The sequence below is a fragment of the Ascaphus truei genome, chromosome 3 (assembly GCF_040206685.1).
Source record: "Ascaphus truei isolate aAscTru1 chromosome 3, aAscTru1.hap1, whole genome shotgun sequence".
Taxonomy (NCBI): Eukaryota; Metazoa; Chordata; class Amphibia; order Anura; family Ascaphidae; genus Ascaphus; species Ascaphus truei.
Window position 1 is genome coordinate 85,638,750 of NC_134485.1, and position 27,865 is coordinate 85,666,614.

Consider the following 27,865-nt stretch of genomic DNA (forward strand, 5'->3'; position numbering starts at 1 on the left):
GTTTTCCTTAGAAATAATAAAACAAAAATTAAATGATCGGACAGCAAAAACCTAACAAAAAAGCAGCCCTCTTTCCAAATAGAAAAAGAAAGGCAGCCTTTCCCCCCCACTCTCCTGCAAAACACAAGACAATACAGTATGTTCAGCGTGCTACAGATAAACAAATTAGCAGGAAGCATTGTAGAATGCATACAAAAGTAAAATAAAACAAACAGTTATCAGATTTCTCCTTCACTGTACATGGTTGCTTACATACAATATATTACAGTGCAATATTTCTGCGGGCATATTAGTCTTGAAGACGTGCACATTAATTGTATATTGTTTTAACCCTTCAATACACAAACTAAAGCAAGCGTCAAAAATGTTACAGAGCTTTTTAAAACCTCTAGGTCTCTTACCTCACTGTTACAAGCATAAAGAGCTATTGTGCTGGTCCATTACACCGTGTCACTAAAATCAGGATTTATTTATTATTGCTAACCAAATCACAGCTGGATGGACTTATAAAACATCAAGGTGACGCATGGTGTATATGTTAAGTATTCTCTTATGAATACACACGCTTACAAATCACATTGTATGACCTCGGGGGAAAAAGCACCATGGCTCATACTTACTAATCGCGCTCCGCTATGATTCCTACTAATCGCGCTCCGCTATGATTCCTACTGACGCCGGAAGACACCTTACAACCTGTATGTGAATACGTTATAAGTTGTCATCTGCCACCGGAAGGTGTCGTATGGTAGAGCACCGTTTAATAAACATTGGCCCTTATGTGCTTCAGTTACATCGGTAATTAGGAAGCCACCCTAGATTGTTCCTATTTGAAGCACCAGAAATATGCTGCCAAGATTCTCTCGACAGAAGATGCATGAATACCTGAAGTTCAATTAGGAAAAAGTGGCAACCGCCTCCCCAGAAAGCCTATACGACTTTAACTTATATAATGTTAGTATCTTGCCCTCTTAAAATATCCGTCTTTTTTTTTTTAAGTGTTAAAATTCACGATTTTGTTTAGTGTCAGAGGTAACCACTTGGACTGCTCCGGGAAGAGCTCCATTTTAACCTTCCCGTCACTTAATGTTTGAAAAGTTTATATCTCCGAAGCGAGAGGGGGTATTTTCTAAATAAAGTGTTGGAAAGGGCAAGAGATCTCAAGTACACAATATTCAAGAGGCGCTGTACCACTGTACAATTATTACAGGACTGCTTAATAAGTCACGGTGTTAACGTCTACAAAATAATCCTTTTATACTAGGACTCCCCAAGTTCCGTAATCGAGAGCAACGATATACCCGCTACTAATGATTTCTAATCATTAACAGTTTAACCAGCCTCACGCTGATGAGATCTAAAAGGTCGAAACAGCTGTCTGGGAGTAGGTTTACAGGCTGTACATTTATTTAACCCAGGCTGTACTGAAAAAAAAAAAACACTGTGTAATCCGGCAGGCATAAATTTATAGGGGATCCATGTTAAAATGGACAAGAAGCAAAAGGTGACACTTTGTGCTCATTTGAATGTCATTACCCAGAATCCTTGGCTGCAATGGAAGCGCTGTATGCCAAGAGATAATGGGGAAAAGACGGATTGCGGACCTGTCTGAGACGTGCAAATGTGCTCACAAGTGGTATTGTAATTTGCTATAATTAAGAATTAACCGAGCTCTAGTTATCACTGAGACAACTTGCTTTGGTATGTGTTGCCCTGAAATCTTGGGCTATTGGTTGCTCTTGATGATTGAAGTCTCTGTAACAGGGACCAAACAGCTGATTTCAGAGCCAGGTGATGCAGAGACAAGGACAGGATATGCACGGGGGCTGCTCTCTGTTATAGCAGTAGCATTTCCTCAAGTGTAGTCTCTATCCTATCTGTGGCAGGAGTAGGATGGACAGTGGCACACATTTGGTCCTATGGCCTAGTCGAGAGGTGGGATGAGACCAAGATTTTTTGGGTCTGTGCACCCCGGCTGGAGAAGTCCCGGGGGGGGGGGGGATTCGTAGTAGATTACGTCTGTATGAAGCTCACAGAGCGCAAGGTTACGCCCCAATGCAGCGACACACTGGTACGTCAAACCGTTCCCAGCATGAACCCTTGATGTCAAGGATATACTTCCCTCATTCCTGACGTTCCTGGGCCTTCTGGCTAAGAGGGGACAACATTTTTCAACCCACCCGGCCCATTTGGGCTGGGGTGCTCCGGCACGACTCAAGCCCTACGGCTGGTCACCGTCCCTCTTCGGAGGGAAAAAAGACTTGGACTTTCTTGCAGGCCTTTTGGCTGAAGGGAGGAGAGATGGACGTTCCGAATCCTGACGGAGGACAGCGTCAAAGAGCCCTAGCAGCTTCCTGGCCTTCAGCCTGAATATTTTTGGGAGGAGTAGCAGGACTTGTTCGACTTCGGGAGGACAATCTCAAGGAGAAGCCCCCAAGCCGCTGAAGCAGCTGGAGTTCAAGGGGGGTGGGGAGGGGGGGGGTTTAAAAAAAAACTAATAAAAAAAACCCAGTAGCATTTCCTTCCTCCAGTCTGTATCTTTACACGCTGAGCAGGTTCACGCTGTGGACTGCTGGAGCGAAGCCTTGGAGGTGTTCAGAAGGTCCTGGGGAAGGCTCTCTCTGGCTTGTTGCATTCGCCGCCTTGCTTTCTGAAAGGCGTCTGCAACAAAATAAAAAGGTTAGGGTTAAACACAAAACTGGGATAACAGCAGGAAATAGATTCCTGCAATGCACAGTGTATTAGATATTTAATGAAGCATTTGGGTAGCTCTGCTGGCTGATAATATACATCTCATGCATTTACCACCATGACCCCTTGCAGACGCACCCAATATAACACCCCACCTAGCGTCTCTGTAAGTTCTCCCCACTTACCACTTAGATTGTAAGCTCTTCGGGACAAGTACTACTTTTCCTAATGTCTACTTTTATATATGACGCGCTTATTCCAATGATGTTGCGTGTTACTGCTGTATAGTGCTACGTACATGGATGGCGCTATACACAAAGATATTATAATATGTATGTACAGCTGATCCTTTTCCTCCGCTGTGTAGCCTCAGCTGCATTTTATTTGTGGACTTATTATTTTAGGACGATTTGGTGCCTACCTGAAACAATTTTGGGAGTTCCAGAGCTGTATCAGTATCTGGCACATCTGCTTGGAAATGGTCACATGCAAAGCCAGGTTTAATACAGCGGGTTACGCAGGAATGTGCTTCCATGCTGTTTAAATGCTCTTAACACATTTGGGGTTTTCAAATCATAACATAAATATGAGGAGAGGGGAAAGAAGAAGTTGTGCTTATCATGTACATTTTACACCCTTCCACCAAAGTAACTGATTATTATGTAATGGGATAGTCCCTTCCCAAGTCCAACGTGACAAAGGAAAGTGACGAGGTATAATAGTTGCATAGGATTCATGTAGCTTCATTGACACCTTCAAAAAATTTAAATTTAAATCAGAAAAGTAGACGTATTTTTGTCATATTGTTTTTAAACCGGAACATTTCCTGGTATACTAATGCTTGGAGGGTTTTTAGAATCTTCCTCCATTATGTCTTGTGGCGAATATGCATGGAATCAGCGGCCCTGGCGAAAAGGGAAAAAAGGTCTATTTCTCAACACGTAGAGTGGTGACTTTAGGGATACAGGCAAATAACAGTGTCAGTGCTTGTCAGATCGCAAAGACCACATTTTCTTCTTTGAAAATGAGCTAGAGAGCAAAAGATAGAATGATGCGTTTCTTGCAACTAAAATAATAATACACAAACCGATGAGTTATGGAAGTCTTGCCTAACTTTTCCAAAGACTTCCATAACTTTATTTCATACAGCGCTTTCCTCCCAATGGGACTCAAAGCGCTTCACAATTACAGTATAGTGCACAGTAGCAGCACATGGAATTTTTAAAGGCAGAGTCCCTGTCCAGGTGAGTTTACCATCTATGATTTTGGTGCCCGGGGTCACAGGGAGCTGACACTAGGGATTGAACCAGGTTCCCACTCAGTGTCATTACTCACTGAGACACTCCTCCTCTCCTGCAATTCCTTTTGAAGCGGAGAAGATTGACGCATGTGTACATCCACTGCGCGTCTCACAGCCATTGGACAACGTCTCAACTGTGGTGCTATAAATAGATCATTCAAGCACTCCGTTTTTAAGCCCCCGGACGAAGCCAAGGTGGCGAAACGATCGTTGGGGCCGTGTCTGTACTCCCTGATGCCTTGTGCCCTATCCCGATTTACTGCTGAGCTGTCCTGTGCTAATCTGGATCAAGTTTTTTTTATCTCATTCACGCATTTGTGACTTTGCATTTACTTTGCCTTGACTCATTGCAGTATCATAGCATTGTTATGCTGTTACATCTGGTGCACTGCACATTTCCATTACTCTTGACTCTATTCCTTGCTATTACCTAGTTCCCTTTACATTTGTGATAGGTTAATGGTGTTTTTCACTGTTGATAGGGACTGTAGGGTAAGAGGTGTCTTTGATCATTGTGGTTATATTTGGTATGTGTGCTTTTGTACCATTTATTATAGTAATCTGTGTGGATGATTTATGCCTGATCCATTTTTCCACCTATATATTATAACTTCAAGACCAGCTGGCCTCATTGGGGAGAGGGTTTATTTTAGACTCTCTTTCTCAATTAGTTTACTTATATGAGGTTTAATTGAACATTTACTAACTTGCTTATGTATATCATTGTTTGAATGGGTTTTTCCCTATTTATAATTATATAAGGTGGCATCGGGGATTGTTTTAACTTATATGTGTATATTCTTTGACGTTCTTAATACAATTTGTATGTTCACATTTGAGTATATCTTAGTGCTATTATTGGAACACAATATATATATATATATATATATATATATATGTCTCCAGGTTAAGGTTGCCCAGGAGTCATAAATCACCAGTAAATATTTATACACAAGTCTCGTCTGGTTCAAGGGGTCCAGTTATGGTCCTCTCTGTGAGGGTGAACTCAGGCCGCACCGTAGCACAGATACACTGTGGAAAGAGGGGTTACACAGCCAATTACACGGATAATGATTTACATGAAAGAAACATTTTGACCCATACGTGAGGCTGCTCACCATATATCAAAATATCTCTACCATACAAACATAGGGACCTATTTAGCAAAGTCTCCCGGCGCAAATAAATCACACCAAATTTACCAAGGAAAAACAGTCCCTTAGAAACCAACGAGATTCTCTCCTCTGATAAATCTGGGGTTGTTTGCAGTCGGGAGACTGATCAATGGCCTCATAATCGCCTCCCTCGTGGGGTTTTATGGAGTGTTTTGGTACTTCAGGTATAGGGAAAACGTGACCCAGGATCACAAATAATATACACTCCTTGAGAAAGCGCCAAACTTCTGCAAAATGTGTGAGAGGTCGTTTTATTAACGACCAAATAAAGCCATCTTTATATTTTTATACAAAACGGGGTCCCGCGCTATTTTTTGCTCGCTGTGGCTGCGTATTTTTCCTTTTGTTCATGCTTCACAAATAATATATTACCTGATAAGTGCAATATTTACAGGTCGTCATTTTCACTCAGTATTGCCAAAGTATACCCTGCAGTACACTCAATAACCACCGTGTGGCGCTGGCTACGGTTATCATATGGAATATATACTGCGATCTAAATAATACCCACAGTGTGTCACTGGCAATCACTATAACCCACACCGAATCCAACTTGCAATGCATATAATGATCACTGGGTGACCGTTTGTAGTATACGGGTATATATGCTTGAATTAGCATCTTTGTTTCTCGTGTCGCTGACGGCGCACAAAGTTCTGACCTGCAAGAGATATACACTTCTCTAGGACCAATATAGCAAGGTACTGCTTTAAGACCTGCGCTTCCGCAAGCGCGCGGAAGCGCAGGCGAGCCCCTACTAAAGCCGCTCTAATTGCGGCTGTAGGGGCTCAGTGCTGAGCGGGAGCGCGCGTCAGCACGCTTCCGCCAGCAAGCGCCAAACATGGCCAAGGCCTTACACGGACCCATGGAAAACATTGTGCAAACCGTGTGCATTACACTCCGTGTAGTCAGTGAGCACACAACATCAGTGGCACTTTGTTACCTATACAGAATACACTGCTCTTACACAAACCAAAATGAAGCTTCTCCTCCCACCCACCCCAGGTCTAACCACACGGAATATATCACACAATGTGCAAAATGGCCACAAGGTGTCACCACTCACTGGAACAGAATAGATTATGCAATATACTGTACACACAAATACTTCTTATAGACACAAAGGAAGCCTACTACCGGGGCTTCTCCAGCTGCCGTCACCGGCACCACGGCTGTCTCCCAGGCCCCAGAGATACTTTACGTCCATTTCAGACAAGTCTCACTTGCAGCCTATGGCTCTTTCTACCACTGTCACGGATCAGTATTAATAACAAATGTATAATATATATTTTTTTAAAGTAAATAGCATATATATATATATATATATATATATATATATATATATATATATATATATATATATATATATATATATATATATATACAGACACACACACACACACACACACACACACACACACACAATGAATACAGCCAAGTATGATGATCATCCACATAATTATTAATATTGAAGTTGTCTGTGAGAGGGGTAAGTTTGAGAACTGTGGTCCTAGTTGATAAAGAAGTAGGAGGGGAAAAAAAATATCAAGTGGGGTCTAGGAGGGCACCAGCCACAAATGATCCCTCAGGTTTACTGGTTTCCACAACCAGATGATGTCACTGGTTTCATTCCCAGATTCCTTCAAACATCGCCCCCCAGAATCTACTTTAGATTCCATAACTAGGGTCTACAGCAGGGGTGCTCAACGCCAACGGGTCAGGTTTTCAGGATATCCCAGCTTCAGCACAGGTGACTCAATCAGTCGAAGACTGAGCGCCTGTGATTGAGCCACCTGTGCTGAAGCACAGATATCCTGAAAACCTGACCCGTTGGGGGGCGGCTTGAGGACTGGAGTTGAGCACCCCTGATCTTAGTGCTGCGTGTCCTGAGAAAATGAACAATACTCCAAATATTGTGTTAACCCCTTCACTGGAAAAGAGGCCTGCCACACATGGATTTGGCAGGCGTTGCAACCCCCCCACCTGCACCTAGTCTAACATGGCACCAGCATCTAATAACATGCACAATAAAATGGTGCAATATGAGCCCTGACCACATGAGGACACTGTTCTACACAGAAGTACACGGCTTCCGAGTGGAGTGAGACACGTACCAAGGACATTGTGAATGGAGCTTTGCTGGCTGGAGCCTCCCAGACGATCTAACACACTCTGCATCCTTTTCCTCAGAGAGCTGCTGTCAAGGAAGGATCTGCAGAGGAACACGCACATTAAGAGAGCCCAGAGAAATAAAGGACCCAGTGAATGATACAATTAACTCAATCATTTAAAATCAGTGGCGAGGGTCTCAAAATTGAAGTAGTTGCAAATGTGCCCGATTGGAAGAAACACTACACCCATTAAATGTTAAATATCGGATCTGTGGACTTTATTTTTTTTAGAAAGGCTTATACCAGCTTTCGGCTACAAATTCGGGCTTTTCTTTTGTGTGAAATCCCTTGGTTCCAATGCTAATGCCATGTATTAAATCGATCGTCCTTTCCTCAATTGACCGAAGGCCAAATGAATAATAGTATAAATCTAGGGTGGAGTGACACATTTTGACCCCAAAGCTTTAGCCATACAGAAACGCAGACGCAGAGAGGAGTGCTCGTACCGGGACTGCTGCACACAGTGGAATCGGAAAGTGACGCTCCCCGTTGTCTGTGTTCTAAAGCCGAAGCGACTGAGACGTTCTCCCTGCAGGGGGGAAAACAGTCAGTGATTCTCAGACACGACTGAGCAACCGTGCACCCCGCTCTCTGATGGATTGTATTTTTAGACAGAGACTGTTCAACTGGCAACCCAGAGACAATGGGAGTTGAGTTGCGCTAGACACTGCGAGGGGAGATCAAGCGAACAGAGATTCACAAATCTTAGCGAGCTCAAAATTCCCAAATATTATCAGAAAGTAGCCACTGGAACACTGCTCGGCACGTAAACGTCAGATACACAACAGAAAAACAAAAAGGAGTCCCCAATGCGCATCCAATTGATATACAACTCATTTTATCCATTTATATATTTTCTTCTAGTAAGCAAGGCTACTCGTGTATAACCTTTGCTGCCACCATAAGCTCGGGAAAGATAGATTTTTCTTCCACTTGGAAAAATAAAAAAAATGTTAGGAGCGTTTCTGGATTATTTGGAACCATATTTAACCCCTTGGGTGCTGGAGGGCCAGAGCGCCATGGTCACTCCGGCACACGCAATCACGTGTCCGCTCTCTGTAGCGGTCGCGTGATCGCTCCGTCGCAGGTGACGGAACGGGAGGAGTCGCCGACCCCGCCCTCCGCCATGACGTCAGATCGCACAGGACAAAATCTCCCCTAAAACCACATGCATTTTTGGGGGGGACGTAGCTACATCATGGGGCCCCCCAGGGTGCCAGAACCCATAATGTAGTAGCTATGTCCCAGGGCATCCAAAAGTTTAATATAGTACTTATAATTTGTAACCCCTTAGACCTTACATGCAGGACGCTAACCCTTGCTATTGAGAAGGGGTGGCCAACTCCAGTCCTCAAGAGCTACCAACAGGTCAGGTTTTCAGGACATCCCTGCTTCAGCACAGCTGGCTCAATCAGTGGCTCAGTCTGACAGAGCCCCCTGTGCTGAAGCTAGGATATCCTGAAACCTTGACCTGTTGGTAGCCATAGAAGACTGAAGTTGGCCACCCCTTATCAAGATCATTATGTTGCATTTGTTTTATATTTAGCGGAGGAAATACAAAGGGCACAGTATAAGATCGGTAGTGTAGGAACACCCCCAATGAGTCCACCTTGACGTGTTCGCAGGCTTAACATGTTTTGGCCAAAAGATTGCACTGAATGACCCATACTTTTTGGAAGAAAATATATGAATCCAATAAATAATTTGCCGTATTGAACGGGCATTGAGGCTACTTTGTTTGCTGTGCAGAGAGGTACAAACATGGAAAGATAGAGAGCGTTCGACTGACAGAGTAACACAAGAGATACTACATTATTGTCCGCTGGCCTTGCTCATCCATATGATCCAGCCCCCTGTTGAACAACCACCACCAGTAGGGCCAACCCCTGGCTTCTGATCACATGAAGATGTCCGTCCGGGTCAGGTTGTGAAATTGGGCTGGTTGTTGGAAAAGTCCGAACTGGCTGAAAATGTCCACAGAGTTATTCCAAGTATTCAAGGGGAATATTCTGCCAGCTTCGGCTCTTACATCAGGAATCCCAATTTCAAAGCCTAGCCTTTTTAAATCCCCCCCCCCCCCTCCTCCCTTTCTTTACCTAGATGGGAAGCAGGGGGTCCCAGGGCTGAAACGTGCTAATTTTCAGCTCTGGTTCCCGAGATACAGCTGGAGGTGGTGCCAGTACCATCCCCTACAGGGGAACAAAATGTCCGTTTAAATAGCCTGCATCACGTGGGTCAACAGGACTCAGCCATCTGTTGCAACTTCCTATGGGCCAGTTTAATGCAGGGGATTTCAAGAACAGGAAGTCCAGGCGCTGCCTTCTCTGCATCCCATCCGGGCAAATGGAAAAGGTGGGGGGGGGGGGGCGCGGTGGGGAGGTGCTGCTCCTTTAACCATTGCAATGGTCAGTGATATGGAAACAGCCGAGACCCCTGTGTTCTAAACTCCTAGTTCCCGGACACACGGCCCTGTGTGGGGCGCATGGTACAGACACACAGAGAAGCTCAGTCACCTGGAAGGTCCCTGGCACTCTGATGTAGGTCATGTCCTCCAGCTCTGGAGATCCCCCGATGAAGAACCTTCTGAGTTCAGAGACTGTTCCCAGCTCCACGGGCCTCCATGTCTGAGCGGTTAAGGTATGCATCCCTGAGCAGGGAAGAGGTGTTATGTGAATGGGACGCCCTCCGAACTGCTTAACGATATCCTAGTTGCTAAACGGGATTGCTCCTTCAAATCTTCGGCAGGAACGTTGCTTACAGCAGCAGTATGAAATCTGTCGTGAAGCACTCGGCCATGTAACGCTATCTGACCTTTTCCAAGGAGCTTTTCATTTACAGGACTCCCCATTCCCCCCAAATTAACACACATTGACGTAAAGTTACACGAGAGCCACAAAATACATGAACCCTGTTGCTGCCAGATGGATCTGCAATGCATTGTGTTATAGTCCCTTCTGGCACAGAGAGGATTAATAGAAGGAATATTAATGGACGATGTTTTAATAGTATCCCTGCACCCGTAGTGTACTTCACTGAAACTGCGGCCTCGCTCACACTTGCCTGGAGTCTCTGGCAGCACAACAGATCCATATCCTTCCACTCGGTATCTCTGCCAGAAATCCAGAGACAGCACCTCAAAGTACAGCACAGGCCACTGCGGGACGTCTGAAACAACAACCAATGGCTGTAACCTGCAGGCCCTGCTGCTGGGACTAGGCTGGGTCTGCCGCTGGGACTAGGCTGGGTCTGCCGCTGGGACTAGGCTGGGTCTGCCGCTGGGACTAGACTGGGTCTGCCGCTGGGACTAGACTGGGTCTGCCGCTGAGACTAGGCTGGGTCTGCCGCTGGGACTAGGCTGGGTCTGCCGCTGGGACTAGGCTGGGTCTGCCGCTGGGACTAGGCTGGGTCTGCCGCTGGGACTATGCTGGGTCTGCCGCTGGGACTAGGCTGGGTCTGCCGCTGGGACTAGGCTGGGTCTGCCGCTGGGACTAGGCTGGTTCTGCCGCTGGGACTAGGCTGGGTCTGCCGCTGGGACTAGGCTGGGTCTGCCGCTGGGACTAGGCTGGGTCTGCCGCTGGGACTAGGCTGGGTCTGCCGCTGGGACTAGGCTGGGTCTGCCGCTGGGACTAGACTGGGTCTGCCGCTGGGACTATGCTGGGTCTGCCGCTGGGACTATGCTGGGTCTGCCGCTGGGACTAGGCTGGGTCTGCCGCTCGGACTAGGCTGGGTCTGCCGCTCGGACTAGGCTGGGTCTGCCGCTGAGACTAGACTGGGTCTGCCGCTGGGACTAGGCTGGGTCTGCCGCTGAGACTAGACTGGGTCTGCCGCTGGGACTAGGCTGGGTCTGCCGCTGAGACTAGACTGGGTCTGCCGCTGGGACTAGGCCGGGTCTGCCGCTGGGACTAGGCCGGGTCTGCCGCTGGGACTAGGCCGGGTCTGCCGCTGGGACTAGGCCGGGTCTGCCGCTGGGACTAGGCCGGGTCTGCCGCTGAGACTAGGCCGGGTCTGCCGCTGGGACTAGGCCGGGTCTGCCGCTGGGACTAGGCCGGGTCTGCCGCTGGGACTAGGCCGGGTCTGCCGCTGGGACTAGGCCGGGTCTGCCGCTGGGACTAGGCCGGGTCTGCCGCTGGGACTAGGCCGGGTCTGCCGCTGGGACTAGGCCGGGTCTGCCGCTGGGACTAGGCCGGGTCTGCCGCTGGGACTAGGCCGGGTCTGCCGCTGGGACTAGGCCGGGTCTGCCGCTGGGACTAGGCCGGATCTGCCGCTGGGACTAGACTGGGTCTGCCGCTGGGACTAGGCCGGGTCTGCCGCTGGGACTAGATTGGATCTGCCGCTGGGACTAGGCTGGGTCTGCCGCTCGGACTAGGCTGGGTCTGCCGCTGGGACTAGGCTGGGTCTGCCGCTGAGACTAGACTGGGTCTGCCGCTGGGACTAGGCTGGGTCTGCCGCTGAGACTAGACTGGGTCTGCCGCTGGGACTAGGCTGGGTCTGCCGCTGAGACTAGACTGGGTCTGCCGCTGGGACTAGGCTGGGTCTGCCGCTGGGACTAGGCAGGGTCTGCCGCTGGGACTAGGCCGGGTCTGCCGCTGGGACTAGGCCGGGTCTGCCGCTGGGACTAGGCCGGGTCTGCCGCTGGGACTAGGCCGGGTCTGCCGCTGGGACTAGGCCGGGTCTGCCGCTGGGACTAGGCCGGGTCTGCCGCTGGGACTAGGCCGGGTCTGCCGCTGGGACTAGGCCGGGTCTGCCGCTGGGACTAGGCCGGGTCTGCCGCTGGGACTAGGCCGGGTCTGCCGCTGGGACTAGGCCGGATCTGCCGCTGGGACTAGACTGGGTCTGCCGCTGGGACTAGGCCGGGTCTGCCGCTGGGACTAGATTGGATCTGCCGCTGGGACTAGGCTGGGTCTGCCGCTCGGACTAGGCTGGGTCTGCCGCTGGGACTAGGCTGGGTCTGCCGCTGAGACTAGACTGGGTCTGCCGCTGGGACTAGGCTGGGTCTGCCGCTGAGACTAGACTGGGTCTGCCGCTGGGACTAGGCTGGGTCTGCCGCTGAGACTAGACTGGGTCTGCCGCTGGGACTAGGCTGGGTCTGCCGCTGGGACTAGGCAGGGTCTGCCGCTGGGACTAGGCCGGGTCTGCCGCTGGGACTAGGCCGGGTCTGCCGCTGGGACTAGGCCGGGTCTGCCGCTGGGACTAGGCCGGGTCTGCCGCTGGGACTAGGCCGGGTCTGCCGCTGGGACTAGGCCGGGTCTGCCGCTGGGACTAGGCCGGGTCTGCCGCTGGGACTAGGCCGGGTCTGCCGCTGGGACTAGGCCGGGTCTGCCGCTGGGACTAGGCCGGGTCTGCCGCTGGGACTAGGCCGGGTCTGCCGCTGGGACTAGGCCGGGTCTGCCGCTGGGACTAGGCCGGGTCTGCCGCTGGGACTAGGCCGGGTCTGCCGCTGAGACTAGGCCGGGTCTGCCGCTGGGACTAGGCCGGGTCTGCCGCTGGGACTAGGCCGGGTCTGCCGCTGGGACTAGGCCGGGTCTGCCGCTGGGACTAGGCTGGGTCTGCCGCTGGGACTAGGCCGGGTCTGCCGCTGGGACTAGGCCGGGTCTGCCGCTGGGACTAGGCCGGGTCTGCCGCTGGGACTAGGCCGGGTCTGCCGCTGGGATTAGGCCGGGTCTGCCGCTGGGACTAGGCCGGGTCTGCCGCTGGGACTAGACTGGGTCTGCCGCTGGGACTAGGCCGGGTCTGCCGCTGACAACTCACCGTCTGACTCCACCTCTTCGGACAGGAAGACCTCAAAACTGAACGGATAGCAGAAGTACGCAACGCTCTCCTGGAGACAGGATCAGACAGAGAGGACAATACGGTATGTTCACAGAGCAGGACATGCACATAGGGATATACAGCAAGAGGGCTTCAAAACAGAGACAGCAACAGAGAAGCAGCCTGGACTTAAGGAAAGGAAAACAGAGGAAGAAAACTAAAGTGCATGGCAAAGAGTGAGCACAAGAGAATAGGTTCAAGTGTGATGTACGTCACAGAGAATCAGTACTACCTTTCTCTTTTTAATATCTCTTCAGAGGATATCTTACAAAAAAAGCACTCTCCCAAACAGCTATTTTTGTTCACCCGTATTTTGTTACACTCAGTATAAAGTGCTGTCTGCCGCACGGATCTCTACAGCGTCTGCGATCCGTGGTCGCCGGGCAATTAGATATTCCAATACAAAATACACGCGTGGCAACGCTGTTACCTGCAGGAAATCTCCTGATTATGCTGAGATTTACATTCTAGTTGCCTAGCAACTGGGTCATGGGAGCACACCATGGTTGAGCTCCACACAAGCCCCGTCTCATTGGTCCAGATTAAAAATAAATAAATACAAAAAGATTTCACAGTGCACAGTTTTAGAGCCGGGGCGGCGAACTTCAGTCAGGTCAGGTTTAAGGACATCCCTGCTTCAGCACAAGTGGCTCAATCAGTGGCTCAGTCATTGACGGAGCCACCTGTGCTGAAGCAGGGATATCCTTAAAACCTGACCTGTTGGTGGCCCTTGTGGACTGGAGTTGGCCGCTCCTGTTTGAGGGTGATGCTTTCCTGCATTCAAACTCATCACCATCACACGCGGAGAGTGGCAGAGGCTGAGTGGGCGCCTGAAAGAGGCAGCCAGGCACAGGGGGATGAATGGCTGTGTTTGGGTTTCCGGAGCCCTTACCCTGCCGTGGGTTTTTGTTTTACAGCTTTGCGTCACTCCTGAGAGCTCCTGGAAGGCTGGGCTGGACCAGTCTGCGAGGGAGAGAAACAACCGCGCTATACGCAGAGCAAGCATCGTATCACGTCATCATCACACCGCGCTTTGTAACGGAGTCAGAAGCACCTTTACATTGTAGGACCCGTAGACCAGCTGACTCCTTACCTATCAGTGTGTGTTCAAGTGATAGTATTTTTGTATGTTAAATATACTGTATATGTTAAATGTTATTGTCTCGCAACCCCCGTTGCACTGCAGAATATGCCGGTGTCTCATACGTACATTTTACGAATAATAAAGGTCTGATGCTTTAAAGGCTCTTTTCATATGCGATCTAGCAAATTCAGTTAGAGGATGCTCAACAGTCAATAAAAACAAATGTTATTAGAAAGCGTATTATTTAAAAACAATACCCGAAAACAGGTACGAACCCCTTTTAAATGCGCTCTAAAAAGTATCAATAATAAAAAATTTAAATATAAAATATAAATACACATACTGTACTTAGTTAAGTTATGGTGGGGAAAAAAAGTGATAAAAACCCTCCACAGCAAAGCATATAGCAAATGGAAATATTACTGTGTGCTCATTTGCATGTCTTAGAGAGATCTGCAACCCCGCCTTTCACCATTATCACCCAGCGCTTCCACTGCAGCAAGGGATTCTGGGAAATGACATGCAAATGAGCACACAGTGCCACCTTTTGCTTCAAAACCATTCAACATGGTTCCCTATAAGCTTAAGGCTTAAGCTTGCTGCATAGTCACAGCTTTGAGCACAGCCTGGGTTAAGATGCATATCAGGTAAACCCACCCACAGACAGACAGACAGAAAGAGACTTTCAAGAAATATATTCAGCACCTTGATTTAAACTATCAAAATAAGTAATAAACTAAGAATTCAATTGTTAGACCGCTAAATAAGTATTCCGTTTGTGCGGAAACAGCAACCAATTTAAACTCGCCCGGTAAATTTAAGGAAGGAAAATAACAACATATTAAAACTCAATGGGCTTCATTTATAGGCGTCCCTAGAAAGTCCCGTACACCAAATTGTTGCTTAATAGATTTTTGCATCTTGGTATCTTTGTGGAACAGTCAGGACTACGACCCTCAGTGAAATGGACTTTGAACCACAAGTTCAGGCTCAGCCTGGATGCGGCTGCCTTTTAATGTCCAGTAGTGGTGAACACACACACACACACACCATCTGTGTTGGTTACTTACATTTCGGCAGCTCCATGAAGAAATGTACGTAAAGATTATCAAAGTCATATTCCTGCGCCGAGACTGGGATAAGAGAGAGACGAGAAAGTGTCACGGAGATTAAGGCAATAGATGGAAGACAGAGAGAGGAGGAATTCAAGAAGCGGAGCTGACAGGAGGGCACATTGGTCGAAGACGAATGGCAGAAGGAAAGTAAGGTGGGGGGGGGGGGGGTGGGAGTGAGAAGGCAGGAGGGGAAGGGAGAAAAAAAAAGTGGAGGGTACGCAAGAGAATATACGATCGGCCACAAATACATAGAGAAAGTAGGGAGATGAGATCAAAAGTGGAAAGGTATAAGGCCCATATTGACCACACTATGAAATGACCGCCTTGTTAAGGAAGCGTTAGCAATACATTAAGACTTGTATGAAAGCCATCAATCACATCAACATCTTCACAGCATATTAAATAGGTGGATCAGTGAGCAGTGATCATAAATGGGTGTCCCCATGGAAGGCTGCGCTTATAGTGCCTTGCGACAGCGACGTCGCTCGAAAACAAATACATTGACTCCGTCGCCAGCGCTTATAGTAAGCGCGACGGAGCGTCCAAAAAAATTGGTAGCCGGGTCTATTTGATTTCTTAGAGACAGTCGCCACATGTGACTGTCTCTAAGCCAATCAGAAGAAGCAATGCAGGAATAACCTGCCGCCAGTGCGCAAGGGCTAGAGAGAGTGTATAATCCGTATTGATAATAACACACAGGTAAGGCACTTAATGAAAAAGCATGCTTGTAGGTCCAGCGGCCAAATGAAGCAGGTTAGGGGGAGGGGTGATAACGGGCGACATTAAGAATCGCCGACCATCCTGAATGAGAACAGCCGGGCTGATGCTACGACACCCTCAGCCCACTCTGCCAATAAAATGCCTGCTGTCACGCTGTATCCAGTGTGTCCCGCTGAAGCGGAGATTATACACCGCAATGAGTGTCTGCAACGGTGTGTAGAATCCACGTGCCACCAGCTAAGGTATCCAGAACATCAAACAGAAGGAGCGGTGCACTGAGGTAAGTAGGGAAAACCAAAACGCAGCTCTAACAAAAACGGCTATTTATTGAAAAAAAAATGGACAAAAATCACTTAACTAGATGACTTCTGACACGTTTCATCCCGCAAGGGACTTTGCGGGATGAAACGCGTCAGAGGTCATCTAGTTATGTGATGTTTGTCCATTTTTTTTTCAATAAATAGCCGTTTTTGTTAGAGCTGCGTTTTGGTTTTACCTACTTACCTCAGTGCACCGCTCCTTCTGGTTGCTGTTCTAAACCAATCAGAGACCGCGGCCCGCCCCCTTTGGTGACGTCACTAAAAAAACAAATTACAACTATCGCGGGTGGCGACGGCATCGGTCGCGTCGCCAGCACTATAAGCGCGGCCTAAGGCAGCATTATATGCATTGCCTTCTCTTCCACTCCTGACCTGAAACCGGTGACTGGAGACCAGTGGCCCCACACTAGTCAACTTGTGGACCGCAGTACTCACACTCCTGTATGTGCCAGATCTGTGTCCGTGTCACCCAACCAGGGATAGGATAGAAATATGGCTATTCAGAAACCATGTTAACATAAATAGTGCCGTTTTAGATTGTGGCCCAACGCAGTACATATGAATTGGAAGTATTCAGCATATTAAAGTCTCAACGTATGAGACATTTCCCCATATTATAGTTTGCCTCTCATAGGAGGGGATTTGGGGTCCTACTGAGGGGTCTCACGTGTATCTCTTTCGTGGAATGAAGCGACCTAAATAAATGTACTCACCAACCTCCCCATTAACAAAGAGCCGGAGAGTGCCAGCAGGAGGCTGCAAAACCAACAGACAATAAGGAAACGGGTTAAGTGTACACTCAATAAAGTACACACAGATCTGCACAGTATGAGTGTGGTGGTGATCTAACCAAGGAATGGCAAACTCCAGTCCTCAAGGGCCAACAACAGGTCAGGTTTAAAGGATATCCCTGCTTCAGTCAATGACTGAGCCACATGTGCTGAAGCAGGGATATCCTTTAAACCTGACCTGTTGGTGGACCTTGAGGACTGGAGTTGCCCACAGCTGATTTAACCACAACGCATCCTCAACACTCAGAACCATCATATAAAAGTCAGGCTTAATCAGTACTCAATCATCGAAAAAGTTCTTCCTGGATCAGATTATTCGTTGAAATATGTTCTTTTAATCTTCCAGCAGAAAAGGAGGATTCTTCTTGTACTCTTTATCCTGACAGTAAAGCTCGTAACCAATTTTCAGGCCCAGGTTGATGACAGTCTTGATGACTGTCACAAGGTTGATGACACCTGAAATGTTTCTTTAAAGAATCAGACCCATGCTGGAGGGAAAATATACAGATAATAAACAACGTGTGCATGCGATAACTTTCCCTCTAATATGACATTTTGACTTATTTGTTTCCTGTGAAAAATAAATGTGCTTTTGCATTAATACCATATACTTATTGTGCTACACTCGTACCTGTTTAACTAATTAAGTTACCATAACTACTCACAAAGAACAACAAAAAAAACACACATTGGGATTTTACTATTTACAGAAACAGAACTCGACGGTTTGATCACGAAACATTGCGCAAGCGTCTTGAAAAAAATATTTAAAATACCAACATTTTGGACTCTAACATCACTGTAAACAGTTCACTTGGGCCCCCAAGAGTAACTGCACCTTTCATTTAATACTGATGAACATAAACAATGCACCTTAAATTCAGATTCAAATAGTTGAGTGTCAATCAAACACATCTCTTATGTTCAAACATTGATACACTGGAAAATGAAATGCGTCAGGTTTAGAAAGCTCTGTACTCAATCATTTTATCTGTGAAGAACTCGGATGTTGGTCCCTAAGAAGTCACAACGTACGGCCCAGCTGTATTTCTCCAGGACCAAAATGTGCCTGTGAGAAAGTATGATACAGAGGATGTGACCGCGAGAGAGGAGAGAGGCGACAGAGAGAGAAAGAGAGAGAAAGAGAGAGAGAGAGAGAAAGAGAGAGAAAGAGAGAGAAAGAGAGAGAAAAAGAGAGAGAGAGAGAGAGAGAAAAAGAGAGAGAGAGAGAGAGAAAAAGAGAGAGAGAGAGAGAGAGAGAGAGAGAGAAAGAGAGAGAGAGAGAAAAAGAAAGAAAGAGAAAAAGAAAGAGAGAGAAAAAGAGAGAGAGAAAGGAAGAAAGGAGAGAGAGAGAAAGAGAAAGAAGAGCGGCGTCGAGAGAAAAATAAGAGCGAGAGAGAGAGAGCGAGGCGAGAGAGCGAGCCGAGAGAGAGAGCGAGGCGAGAGGCGAGAGCGCGAGGCGAGAGAGAGAGCGAGGCGAGAGAGAGCGAGGCAAGAGAGAAAGAACGAGGCGAGAGAGAAAGGGCGAGAGAGAAAGAGCGAGGCGAGAGAGAGAGAGAAAGAGCGAGGCCGAGAGAGAGAAAGAGAGAGAAAGAGAGAGAAAGAGAGAGAAAAAGAGAGAGAGAGAGAAAAAGAGAGAGAGAGAGAGAAAAAGAGAGAGAGAGAGAGAGAGAGAGAAAGAGAGAGAGAGAGAAAAAGAAAGAAAGAGAAAAAGAAAGAGAGAGAAAAAGAGAGAGAGAAAGGAAGAAAGGAGAGAGAGAGAAAGAGAAAGAAGAGCGGCGTCGAGAGAAAAATAAGAGCGAGAGAGAGAGAGCGAGGCGAGAGAGCGAGCCGAGAGAGAAAGAGCGAGGCAGAGAGAGAGAAAGAGCGAGGCAGAGAGAGAGAAAGAGCGAGGCAGAGAGAGAGAAAGAGCGAGGCAGAGAGAGAGAAAGAGCGAGGCAGAGAGAGAGAAAGAGCGAGGCAGAGAGAGAGAAAGAGCGAGGCAGAGAGAGAGAAAGAGCGAGGCAGAGAGAGAGAAAGAGCGAGGCAGAGACAGAGAAAGAGCGAGGCAGAGACAGAGAGAGACAGAGAGAGAGCGAGGCAGAGACAGAGAGAGGCAGAGCAAGAGACAGAGAGCGCGAGGCAGAGCAAGAGAGAGCGCGAGGCAGAGCAAGAGAGAGCGCGAGGCAGAGCAAGAGAGAGCGCGAGGCAGAGCAAGAGAGAGCGCGAGGCAGAGCAAGAGAGAGCGCGAGGCAGAGCAAGAGAGAGCGCGAGGCAGAGCAAGAGAGAGCGCGAGGCAGAGCAAGAGAGAGCGCGAGGCAGAGCAAGAGAGAGCGCGAGGCAGAGCAAGAGAGAGCGCGAGGCAGAGCAAGAGAGAGCGCGAGGCAGAGCAAGAGAGAGCGCGAGGCAGAGCAAGAGAGAGCGCGAGGCAGAGCAAGAGAGAGCGCGAGGCAGAGCAAGAGAGAGCGCGAGGCAGAGCAAGAGAGAGAGCGAGGCAGAGCAAGAGAGAGAGCGAGGCAGAGCAAGAGAGAGAGCGAGGCAGAGCAAGAGAGAGAGCGAGGCAGAGCAAGAGAGAGAGCGAGGCAGAGCAAGAGAGAGAGCGAGGCAGAGCAAGAGAGAGAGAGAGAGGCAGAGCAAGAGAGAGAGCGAGGCAGAGCAAGAGAGAGAGCGAGGCAGAGCAAGAGAGAGAGCGAGGCAGAGCAAGAGAGAGAGCGAGGCAGAGCAAGAGAGAGAGCGAGGCAGAGCAAGAGAGAGTGCGAGGCAGAGCAAGAGAGAGTGCAAGGCAGAGCAAGAGAGAGAGAGAGCGTGAGGCGAGAGAGAGAGCGAGCGCGAGGCGAGAGAGAGAAGGGCGAGAGAGAGAGAAGGGCGAGAGAGAGAGAAGGGCGAGAGAGAGAGAGAAGGGCGAGAGAGAAGGGCGAGAGAGAGAGAAGGGGGCGAGAGAGAAGGGCGAGAGAGAGAGACGGGCGAGAGAGAGAGAAGGAGGCGAGAGAGAATAGGGAAATAGAGATGAAAAGTGAGAGATAGTGATCACCAGACACAGGCTGAGACAATAAAACAGAGGGTCAACAAAAGGAAATACAACATGACAGTGATAGCATCACCGGGCAACTCACCATCTCAAAGTCTGAGCCCACCAGGCTGCTCAGGTATTCCTGGTGTCGGCTGTATAGCTAAGGAATGAGTTGAAGATGAACCGGTTAGAAAACTCTGTCGTCAAAGCATACTGGGCCACGTAACAGTGCTCACCGGCAAGGAGTCGTATGGAATAGCACCGCTTTGTAAATATGGGCCATAATTAACTAATGTAGAGCTGCAAAGTACTGGCATACCCCGCATTAACGTACGCAATGGGACCGGAGCATGTATGTAAAGCGAAAGGGTACTTAAAGTGAAGCACTGCCTTTTCCCACATATCGATGCATGTACTGTACTGCAATCCTCATATACGTGCATAACTGATGTAAATAACACATGTGTAACAGGCTCTATTGTCTCCCCACTTGCGCACAGCTTCGGTACAGGTAGGGAGCCAGTATTGCTGTTCAAGACGTGCTGACAGGCGCATGCACGAGCTGCCATTTGCCTATTGAGCAATATGTACTTACTCGCGAGTGTACTTAAAGTGAGTGTCCTTAAACCGGGGTATGCCTGTACATAGATCTGGTTACTGCCCAGAAAAGTCTAACTTTAGGGTTCTTAGAAAACAATGTTGCACTTTTTTGATAAGCCGAAATAAAAAATGATTCAGAAACCAACTCGTTCCCCGTTGTATTAAGTTAAAGCCAGCACTACCTCTCCAGCCTCACCCACCCCCTAAGGCCTCTTCCCCTCAGGTTCCCCTACATCCATGTAGATGTTCTGTTCTCGCTCCTGCTCCTCTCTCTGAACACCCTCGGACACATGCTGCAGGGTGTATCTCCACAGCTCACGCCTCTGACTCTCCACCTCCAACCTAGGTGGGGAGAAAAAGATCTTACAGACTTTATCAACCCCTTATTCAACATGGTAAATAGCTTGGTAATGGACAGTCAACAACGTATTTATGTTCCACGCAACTGGATAGAACTTAATGCATAGTTACCTGTACATTACCCAACATATTGAACAAGAGCCACGAGTCGCCAACTTGATTTACCTGTATGGCCCCTTTGTGCCAGTGACATCAGGTTTCAATGTGATGACACCATTACTGTCTACACGAATGGTACAAAGGACGTGTTCATTCTCCCTGATGCCAAGCCTGCAAGGGATACGTGGGTAAATAAACTGGAATGCGAGCCAAGAGGCAAACCTAGAACATTAAACGTTGCTGACCAGGGCAGATCACTAATTTGGTACACCAAGTTTCCGAAGAGCATAAAGAGTGGGGTCAGTAAAGGGAGTGAAGGAGTTACAGTGGGCCAACTAAATAGAGAAGGGTTTAAAAGAAGAAGGATGGACGAGGACGGGGTACAGGTCAGAGGTCCACCCTAGGATGAGAAGGGGCTCACACAAGTCTTATTTAGGGGTAGGGAGAATTCATTAATTTGGTTGGTCACAGTGGGATAAACGAGGGAGGAACACACAGAACGAGCTGGCAAATGCAGGGTGGAATGTGGTGGGAAACAGAGAAGGCAGAAGTGGGAGAGTCAAGAATAGGGGAGAGATGGGTCACAGAGAGATGTGCTGTAGATATGGTAAATCTTGTAAGGTCATACCAATAAAAAGGGACTGGGGGGGGTGTGTGCGTGGAGCATGTTCAGTTTTTATTCTGCATGGTTTGACACACTCACTTTCCACTCGGCCCCAGGTCCCCCATGATGTACATGGTCTGCACAGGAGTGTTAATAACGTGGTTATGCCTAACAAATTCCTCGGAGGGATTCCATGTGACAAGACGAGTCCGCATCCCAACTCCATCCCTGGGAGAGACACAGATCATTAAAAATGTGTTTGAGAGATTTACGTGCAGTCGGGAAGTGAGTAATGCCATATACAGCACACTATCCGTCCTGTCACTCACAGCTGTCTTCGGTCCTGACGTCTTCGCCTGATGTTGGCCATTCGCTCTGTAAGGAACGTGGGAGTCTCCTGTTGGGAGGTCGTCACTGACTGACAGTGCTACAACAGAAAGGGAGAGAGGGGAGAGAAGAGGGGAGAGAAGAGCGGGGGAGAGAAGAGCGGGGGAGAGAAGAGCGGGGGAGAGAAGAGCGGGGGAGAGAAGAGCGGGGGAGAGAAGAGCGGGGGAGAGAAGAGCGGGGGAGAGAGAGAGGACGGGGGGAGAGAGAGAGAGGACGGGGAGAGAGAGAGAGAGAAAGAGGACGGGGGGAGAGAGAGAAGACGGGGGGGGAGAGAGGATGGGGGGAGAGAGAGAGGACGGGGGGAGAGAGAGAGGACAGGGGGGAGATAGAGGACGGGGGGAGAGAGGGGACGGGGGGAGAGAGAGAGGGGACGGGGGGAGAGAGAGAGGGGACGGGGGGAGAGAGAGAGAGGGGACGGGGGGAGAGAGAGAGAGGGGACGGGGGGGGAGAGAGAGAGAGAGGACGGGGGAAGAGAGAGAGAGAGGACGGGGAAAGAGAGAGAGAGAGGACGGGGGAAGAGAGAGAGAGAGGACGGGGAAGAGAGAGAGAGAGGACGGGGGGAGAGAGAGAGAGGACGGGGGGAGAGAGAGAGGACGGGGGAGAGAGAGAGGACGGGGGGAGAGAGAGAAAGAGGACGGGGGAGAGAGGGAGAGAGAAAGAGGACGGGGGGAGAGAGGGAGGATGGGGGGAGAGAGAGAGGACGGGGGGAGAGAGACGGGGGGAGAGAGAGAGGACGGGGGGAGAGAGAGAGGACGGGGGGAGAGAGAGAGGACGGGGGGAGAGAGAGAGAGAGAGGACGGGGGAAGAGAGAGAGGACGGGGGGAGAGAGAGAGAGGGGACGGGGGGAGAGAGAGAGAGGGGACGGGGGGGAGAGAGAGAGAGAGGACGGGGGAAGAGAGAGAGAGAGGACGGGGGAAGAGAGAGAGAGAGGACGGGGGAAGAGAGAGAGAGAGGACGGGGGAAGAGAGAGAGAGAGGACGGGGGAAGAGAGAGAGAGAGGACGGGGGAAGAGAGAGAGAGAGGACGGGGGAAGAGAGAGAGAGAGGACGGGGGAAGAGAGAGAGAGAGGACGGGGGGAGAGAGAGAGAGGACGGGGGGAGAGAGAGAGGACGGGGGAGAGAGAGAGGACGGGGGAGAGAGAGAGGACGGGGGAGAGAGAGAGGACGGGGGGAGAGAGAGAAAGAGGACGGGGGAGAGAGGGAGAGAGAGAGGACGGGGGGAGAGAGACGGGGGGAGAGAGAGAGGACGGGGGGAGATAGAGAGGACGGGGGGAGAGAGAGAGAGGACGGGGGGAGAGAGAGAGAGGACGGGGGGAGAGAGAGAGAGGACGGGGGGAGAGAGAGAGAGGACGGGGGGAGAGAGAGAGAGGACGGGGGGAGAGAGAGAGGACGGGGGGAGAAAGAGAGGACGGGGGGAGAGAGAGAGGACGGGGGGAGAGAGAGAGGACGGGGGGGGGAGAGAGAGAGAGGACGGGGGGGGGGAGAGAGAGAGAGAGAGAGGACGGGGGGGGGAGAGAGAGAGGACGGGGGGAGAGAGAGAGAGGACGGGGGGAGAGAGAGAGAGAGAGAGGACGGGGGGAGAGAGAGAGAGGACGGGGGGAGAGAGATAGAGAGAGAGAGGATGGGGGGAGAGAGAGAGGACGGGGGGGAGAGAGAGAGAGGACGGGGGGGAGAGAGAGAGAGAGGACGGGGGGGAGAGAGAGAGAGAGGACGGGGGGAGAGAGAGGGAGAGAGGATGGGGGGGAGAGAGAGGGAGAGAGGATGGGGGGGAGAGAGAGGGAGAGAGGATGGGGGGGAGAGAGAGGGAGAGAGGATGGGGGGGAGAGAGAGGGAGAGAGGATGGGGAGGGGGGGAGAGAGAGGATGGGGAGGGGGGAGAGGGAGAGGATGGGGAGGGGGGAGAGAGGATGGGGGGGAGAGAGAGAGGATGGGGGGGAGAGAGAGAGGATGGGGGGGAGAGAGAGAGGATGGGGGGAGAGAGAGAGGATGGGGGGGAGAGAGGATGGGGGGGAGAGAGAAGATGGGGGGGGGAGTGAGAGAGGATGGGGGGAGAGAGAGAGGATGGGGGAAGAGAGAGAGGATGGGGGGAGAGTGAGAGGATGGGGGGAGAGTGAGAGGATGGGGGGAGAGTGAGAGGATGGGGGGAGAGTGAGAGGATGGGGGGAGAGTGAGAGGATGGGGGAGAGAGAGAGAGGATGGGGGAGAGAGAGAGAGGATGGGGGGGAAGTGAGAGGATGGGGGGAGAGAGAGAGGATGGGGAGGGAGAGAGAGAGAGGATGGGGGGGGGAGAGAGGATGGGGGGGAGAGAGAGGGAGAGAGGATGGGGGGGGAGAGAGAGGGAGAGAGGATGGGGGGGAGAGAGAGGGAGAGAGGATGGGGGGGAGAGAGAGAGGATGGGGGGGAGAGAGAGAGAATGGGGAGGGGGGGAGAGAGAGAATGGGGAGGGGGGGATAGAGAGAGGATGGGGAGGGGGGAGAGAGAGAGGATGGGGGGGGAGAGAGAGAGGATGGGGAGGGGGGAGAGAGAGAGGATGGGGAGGAGAGAGAGAGGATGGGGGGGAGAGAGAGAGGATGGGGGGGAGAGAGAGAGGATGGGGGGGAGAGAGAGAGGATGGGGGGGAGAGAGAGAGGATGGGGGGGAGAGAGAGAGGATGGGGGGGAGAGAGAGAGGATGGGGGGGAGAGAGAGAGGATGGGGGGGAGAGAGAGGGTGGGGGGAGAGAGAGAGGATGGGGGGGAGAGAGAGAGGATGGGGGCGGAGAGAGAGAGGATGGGGGGGAGAGAGAGAGGATGGGGGCGGAGAGAGAGAGGATGGGGGCGGAGAGAGAGAGGATGGGGGGAGAGAGAGAGGATGGGGGGGAGAGAGAGAGGATGGGGGGGAGAGAGAGAGGATGGGGGGGAGAGAGAGAGGATGGGGGGAGAGAGAGAGGATGGGGGGGAGAGAGAGAGGATGGGGGGGAGAGAGAGGATGGGGGGGAGAGAGAGAGAGGATGGGGGGAGAGAGAGGATGGGTAGGGAGAGAGAGAGAGGATGGGGGGGAGAGAGAGAGAGGATGGGGAGGGAGAGAGAGAGAGGATGGGGAGGAGAGAGAGAGAGGATGGGGGGGAGAGAGAGGGAGAGAGGATGGGGGGAGAGAGAGGGAGAGAGGATGGGGGAGAGAGAGGGAGAGAGGATGGGGGGGAGAGAGAGGGAGAGAGGATGGGGGGAGAGAGAGGGAGAGAGGATGGGGGGGAGAGAGAGGGAGAGAGGATGGGGGGGAGAGAGAGGGAGAGAGGATGGGGGGGAGAGAGTGGGAGAGAGGATGGGGGGGAGAGAGAGGGAGAGAGGATGGGGGGGGGGAGAGAGAGGGATAGAGGATGGGGGGGAGAGAGTGGGAGAGAGGATGGGGGGGAGAGAGAGGGAGAGAGGATGGGGGGGGGGAGAGAGAGGGATAGAGGATGGGGGGGGAGAGAGGATATGGGGGGGGAGAGAGGATGGGGGGGAGAGAGGATGGGGGGGAGAGATGATGGGGGGAGAGAGGATGGGGGGAGAGAGGATGGGGGGAGAGAGGATGGGGGGGAGAGAGGATGGGGGGGAGAGAGGATGGGGGGGAGAGAGGATGGGGGGGAGAGAGGATGGGGGGGAGAGAGAGAGAGAGAGAGAGAGGATGGGGGAGAGAGAATGGGGGGGAGGGAGAGAGGATGGGGGGAGAGAGAGGGGACGGGGAGAGAGAGTTAATTTAACAACAATGTTATTTATACAGAAAAGAGATCCAAACAAACCTTCTAACAAGACCCTAGTTAGTCACCCACATTTTCCGGTGAAAAAGAAGGAATAAACTAACCACTGAGCCAATACACCCACAGGGTTGTACGTTAACCCAGAGATCAAAAGGATAACGTGGGTCACATATCACTGCAGAGTGACTAAAGACAGAAACAGAAAGGACCTTGGGCTTATTATACCACACTGGAGTAATAAGGTACATACTGTTTATTTAATCAAAGTATTCAATCTCAGGGTGCCAAGGGGATTCAAGGAACCGAAGGAGTCTGTGTCTACTTGACGTGGTAGTGGCAAAAACAGTAGAGTCCTGTGTCCTATTACATCAGTTTATACCAACACAAATTATCAGTATCTCTCCATCCTTAGATACCTCCTCTAGGTTGGTGTATCGGTCATAGTCTGTGTACGTGAAGATGCGTCTGTTCTTCCTCCCACTGGTGCGCTCCAGGGACAGCACATCTTGGTGATACTGACGGTCTAGAGGCGTCTGGCAGGCAACCTCATTCATGTACAGCTCATATTCAAACTGGGAGCAGGGCGGAGACAGACATCGTCATGTGTAACACAGCACCATACGAGGGGAGAGGATTTGCAAAGGAAAGTATGGAGGGGTGGGTGGTTGAGATTGCTTGAGAGAAGGAAAGTGATAGAAAGAGAAATAAGGCTGGGGGAGAATGAGTAAAGGGGTTGAATAATTAAGGAGTGTGGGAAGGTAGAGGAGGGTCTCACCTGGCTGAAGAATTTCTCCTGCCAACCAATCACAGCTTCTTCCTCATCATCACCAGGTCGATACCCACCTGGAAAACAAAGTAACCCTTTTACTTTCAATCTCACATATACACTGAAGAATCAAGGACACCCACAATATGTTCATTGCCAAACTGAGTGTAACACTGCATACACAAACTATCCACCCCCAGTACTACTACAAAATACACAAACACTTTGTCCAGTCCAGCGGCAACGTGCCCACTCTGCCCACCTAGGCACCCACCCACTCTGCCCACCCTGGAACAGCAGCAACGTGCCCACTGGCAACGTGCCCACTCTGCCCACCCTGGCACAGCAGCAACGTGCCCAATCTGCCCACCCTGGCACCGCACCCACTCTGCCCACCCTGGAACAGCGGCAACGTGCCCACTCTGCCCACCCTGGCACAGCAGCAATGTGCCCACTGTGCCCACCCTGGCACAGCGGCATCGTGCCAACTCTGCCACCACAGCCACTCTGTCCACCCTGGCACAGTGGCAACGTGCCCACTCTGCCCACCCTGACACCCCCCCACCCTGGCACAGCAGCAACGTGCCCACTCTGCCCACCCTGGCACAGCACCCACTCTTCCCACCCTGGCACAGCGGCAACGTGCCCACTCTGCCAACCCTGGCACCATGCCCACTCTGCCTACCCTGGCACAGTGGCAACACGCTCACTCTGCCCACCCTGGAACCCAAGTGCAACCACACACACACATTCCATGTCAGTGCAGCAACACAGAATACAGATGCACTCAGCAGACTCACTGGCCGCCGGGTTGGAGTGCAGGCTCCGCAGCTGCAGGTCTCCGTCTCCTCTTCCTCCTCCTCCTCCGGCGCGTTCCTCCTCCTGCACCCGCTGCACCAGCGCACTGACCGGGGACACCCGCTGCAGCAGCACCCTGCGGGCACACACAGCACACGTTACCTCCCCGCTGGGCCCGGGTGAAGCGCCTCGGGGTTCCCGCACGCCTCTCACTCACCGGAGCCTCAGATTTTTGATAGGGTCCCGGGATCGGTACACCGCCTCCCCCGTGTCCCGGTTCCACTCCTCCGCCATCCCTGGGCCTCTCAGCGCGCGTCCCCGTCACCCAGGCAACCACGCGCCGCCGCGGCAAGCCACGTCGCAGGCGCGCAC

At 51.1% G+C, this 27,865-nt stretch overlaps 1 protein-coding gene across 1 annotated transcript; it reads right to left on the reverse strand.

Moving 5' to 3' along the window:
• MKS1 (MKS transition zone complex subunit 1) lies at nucleotides 1–27,865 on the reverse strand. The gene is made up of 18 exons (XM_075594476.1): nucleotides 27,711–27,865; nucleotides 27,496–27,629; nucleotides 26,705–26,772; nucleotides 26,346–26,501; nucleotides 22,157–22,254; nucleotides 21,927–22,055; nucleotides 21,290–21,394; nucleotides 20,998–21,106; nucleotides 20,268–20,324; nucleotides 17,098–17,140; nucleotides 15,300–15,362; nucleotides 14,038–14,108; nucleotides 13,086–13,155; nucleotides 10,398–10,502; nucleotides 9,851–9,984; nucleotides 7,784–7,866; nucleotides 7,281–7,378; nucleotides 1–2,661 (listed from the first exon to the last, which is right to left on the reverse strand). The coding sequence occupies exons 1-18, from the start codon at nucleotides 27,785–27,787 to the stop codon at nucleotides 2,558–2,560; spliced, it is 1,704 nt and encodes a 567-aa protein (XP_075450591.1). The 5' UTR covers nucleotides 27,788–27,865; the 3' UTR covers nucleotides 1–2,557.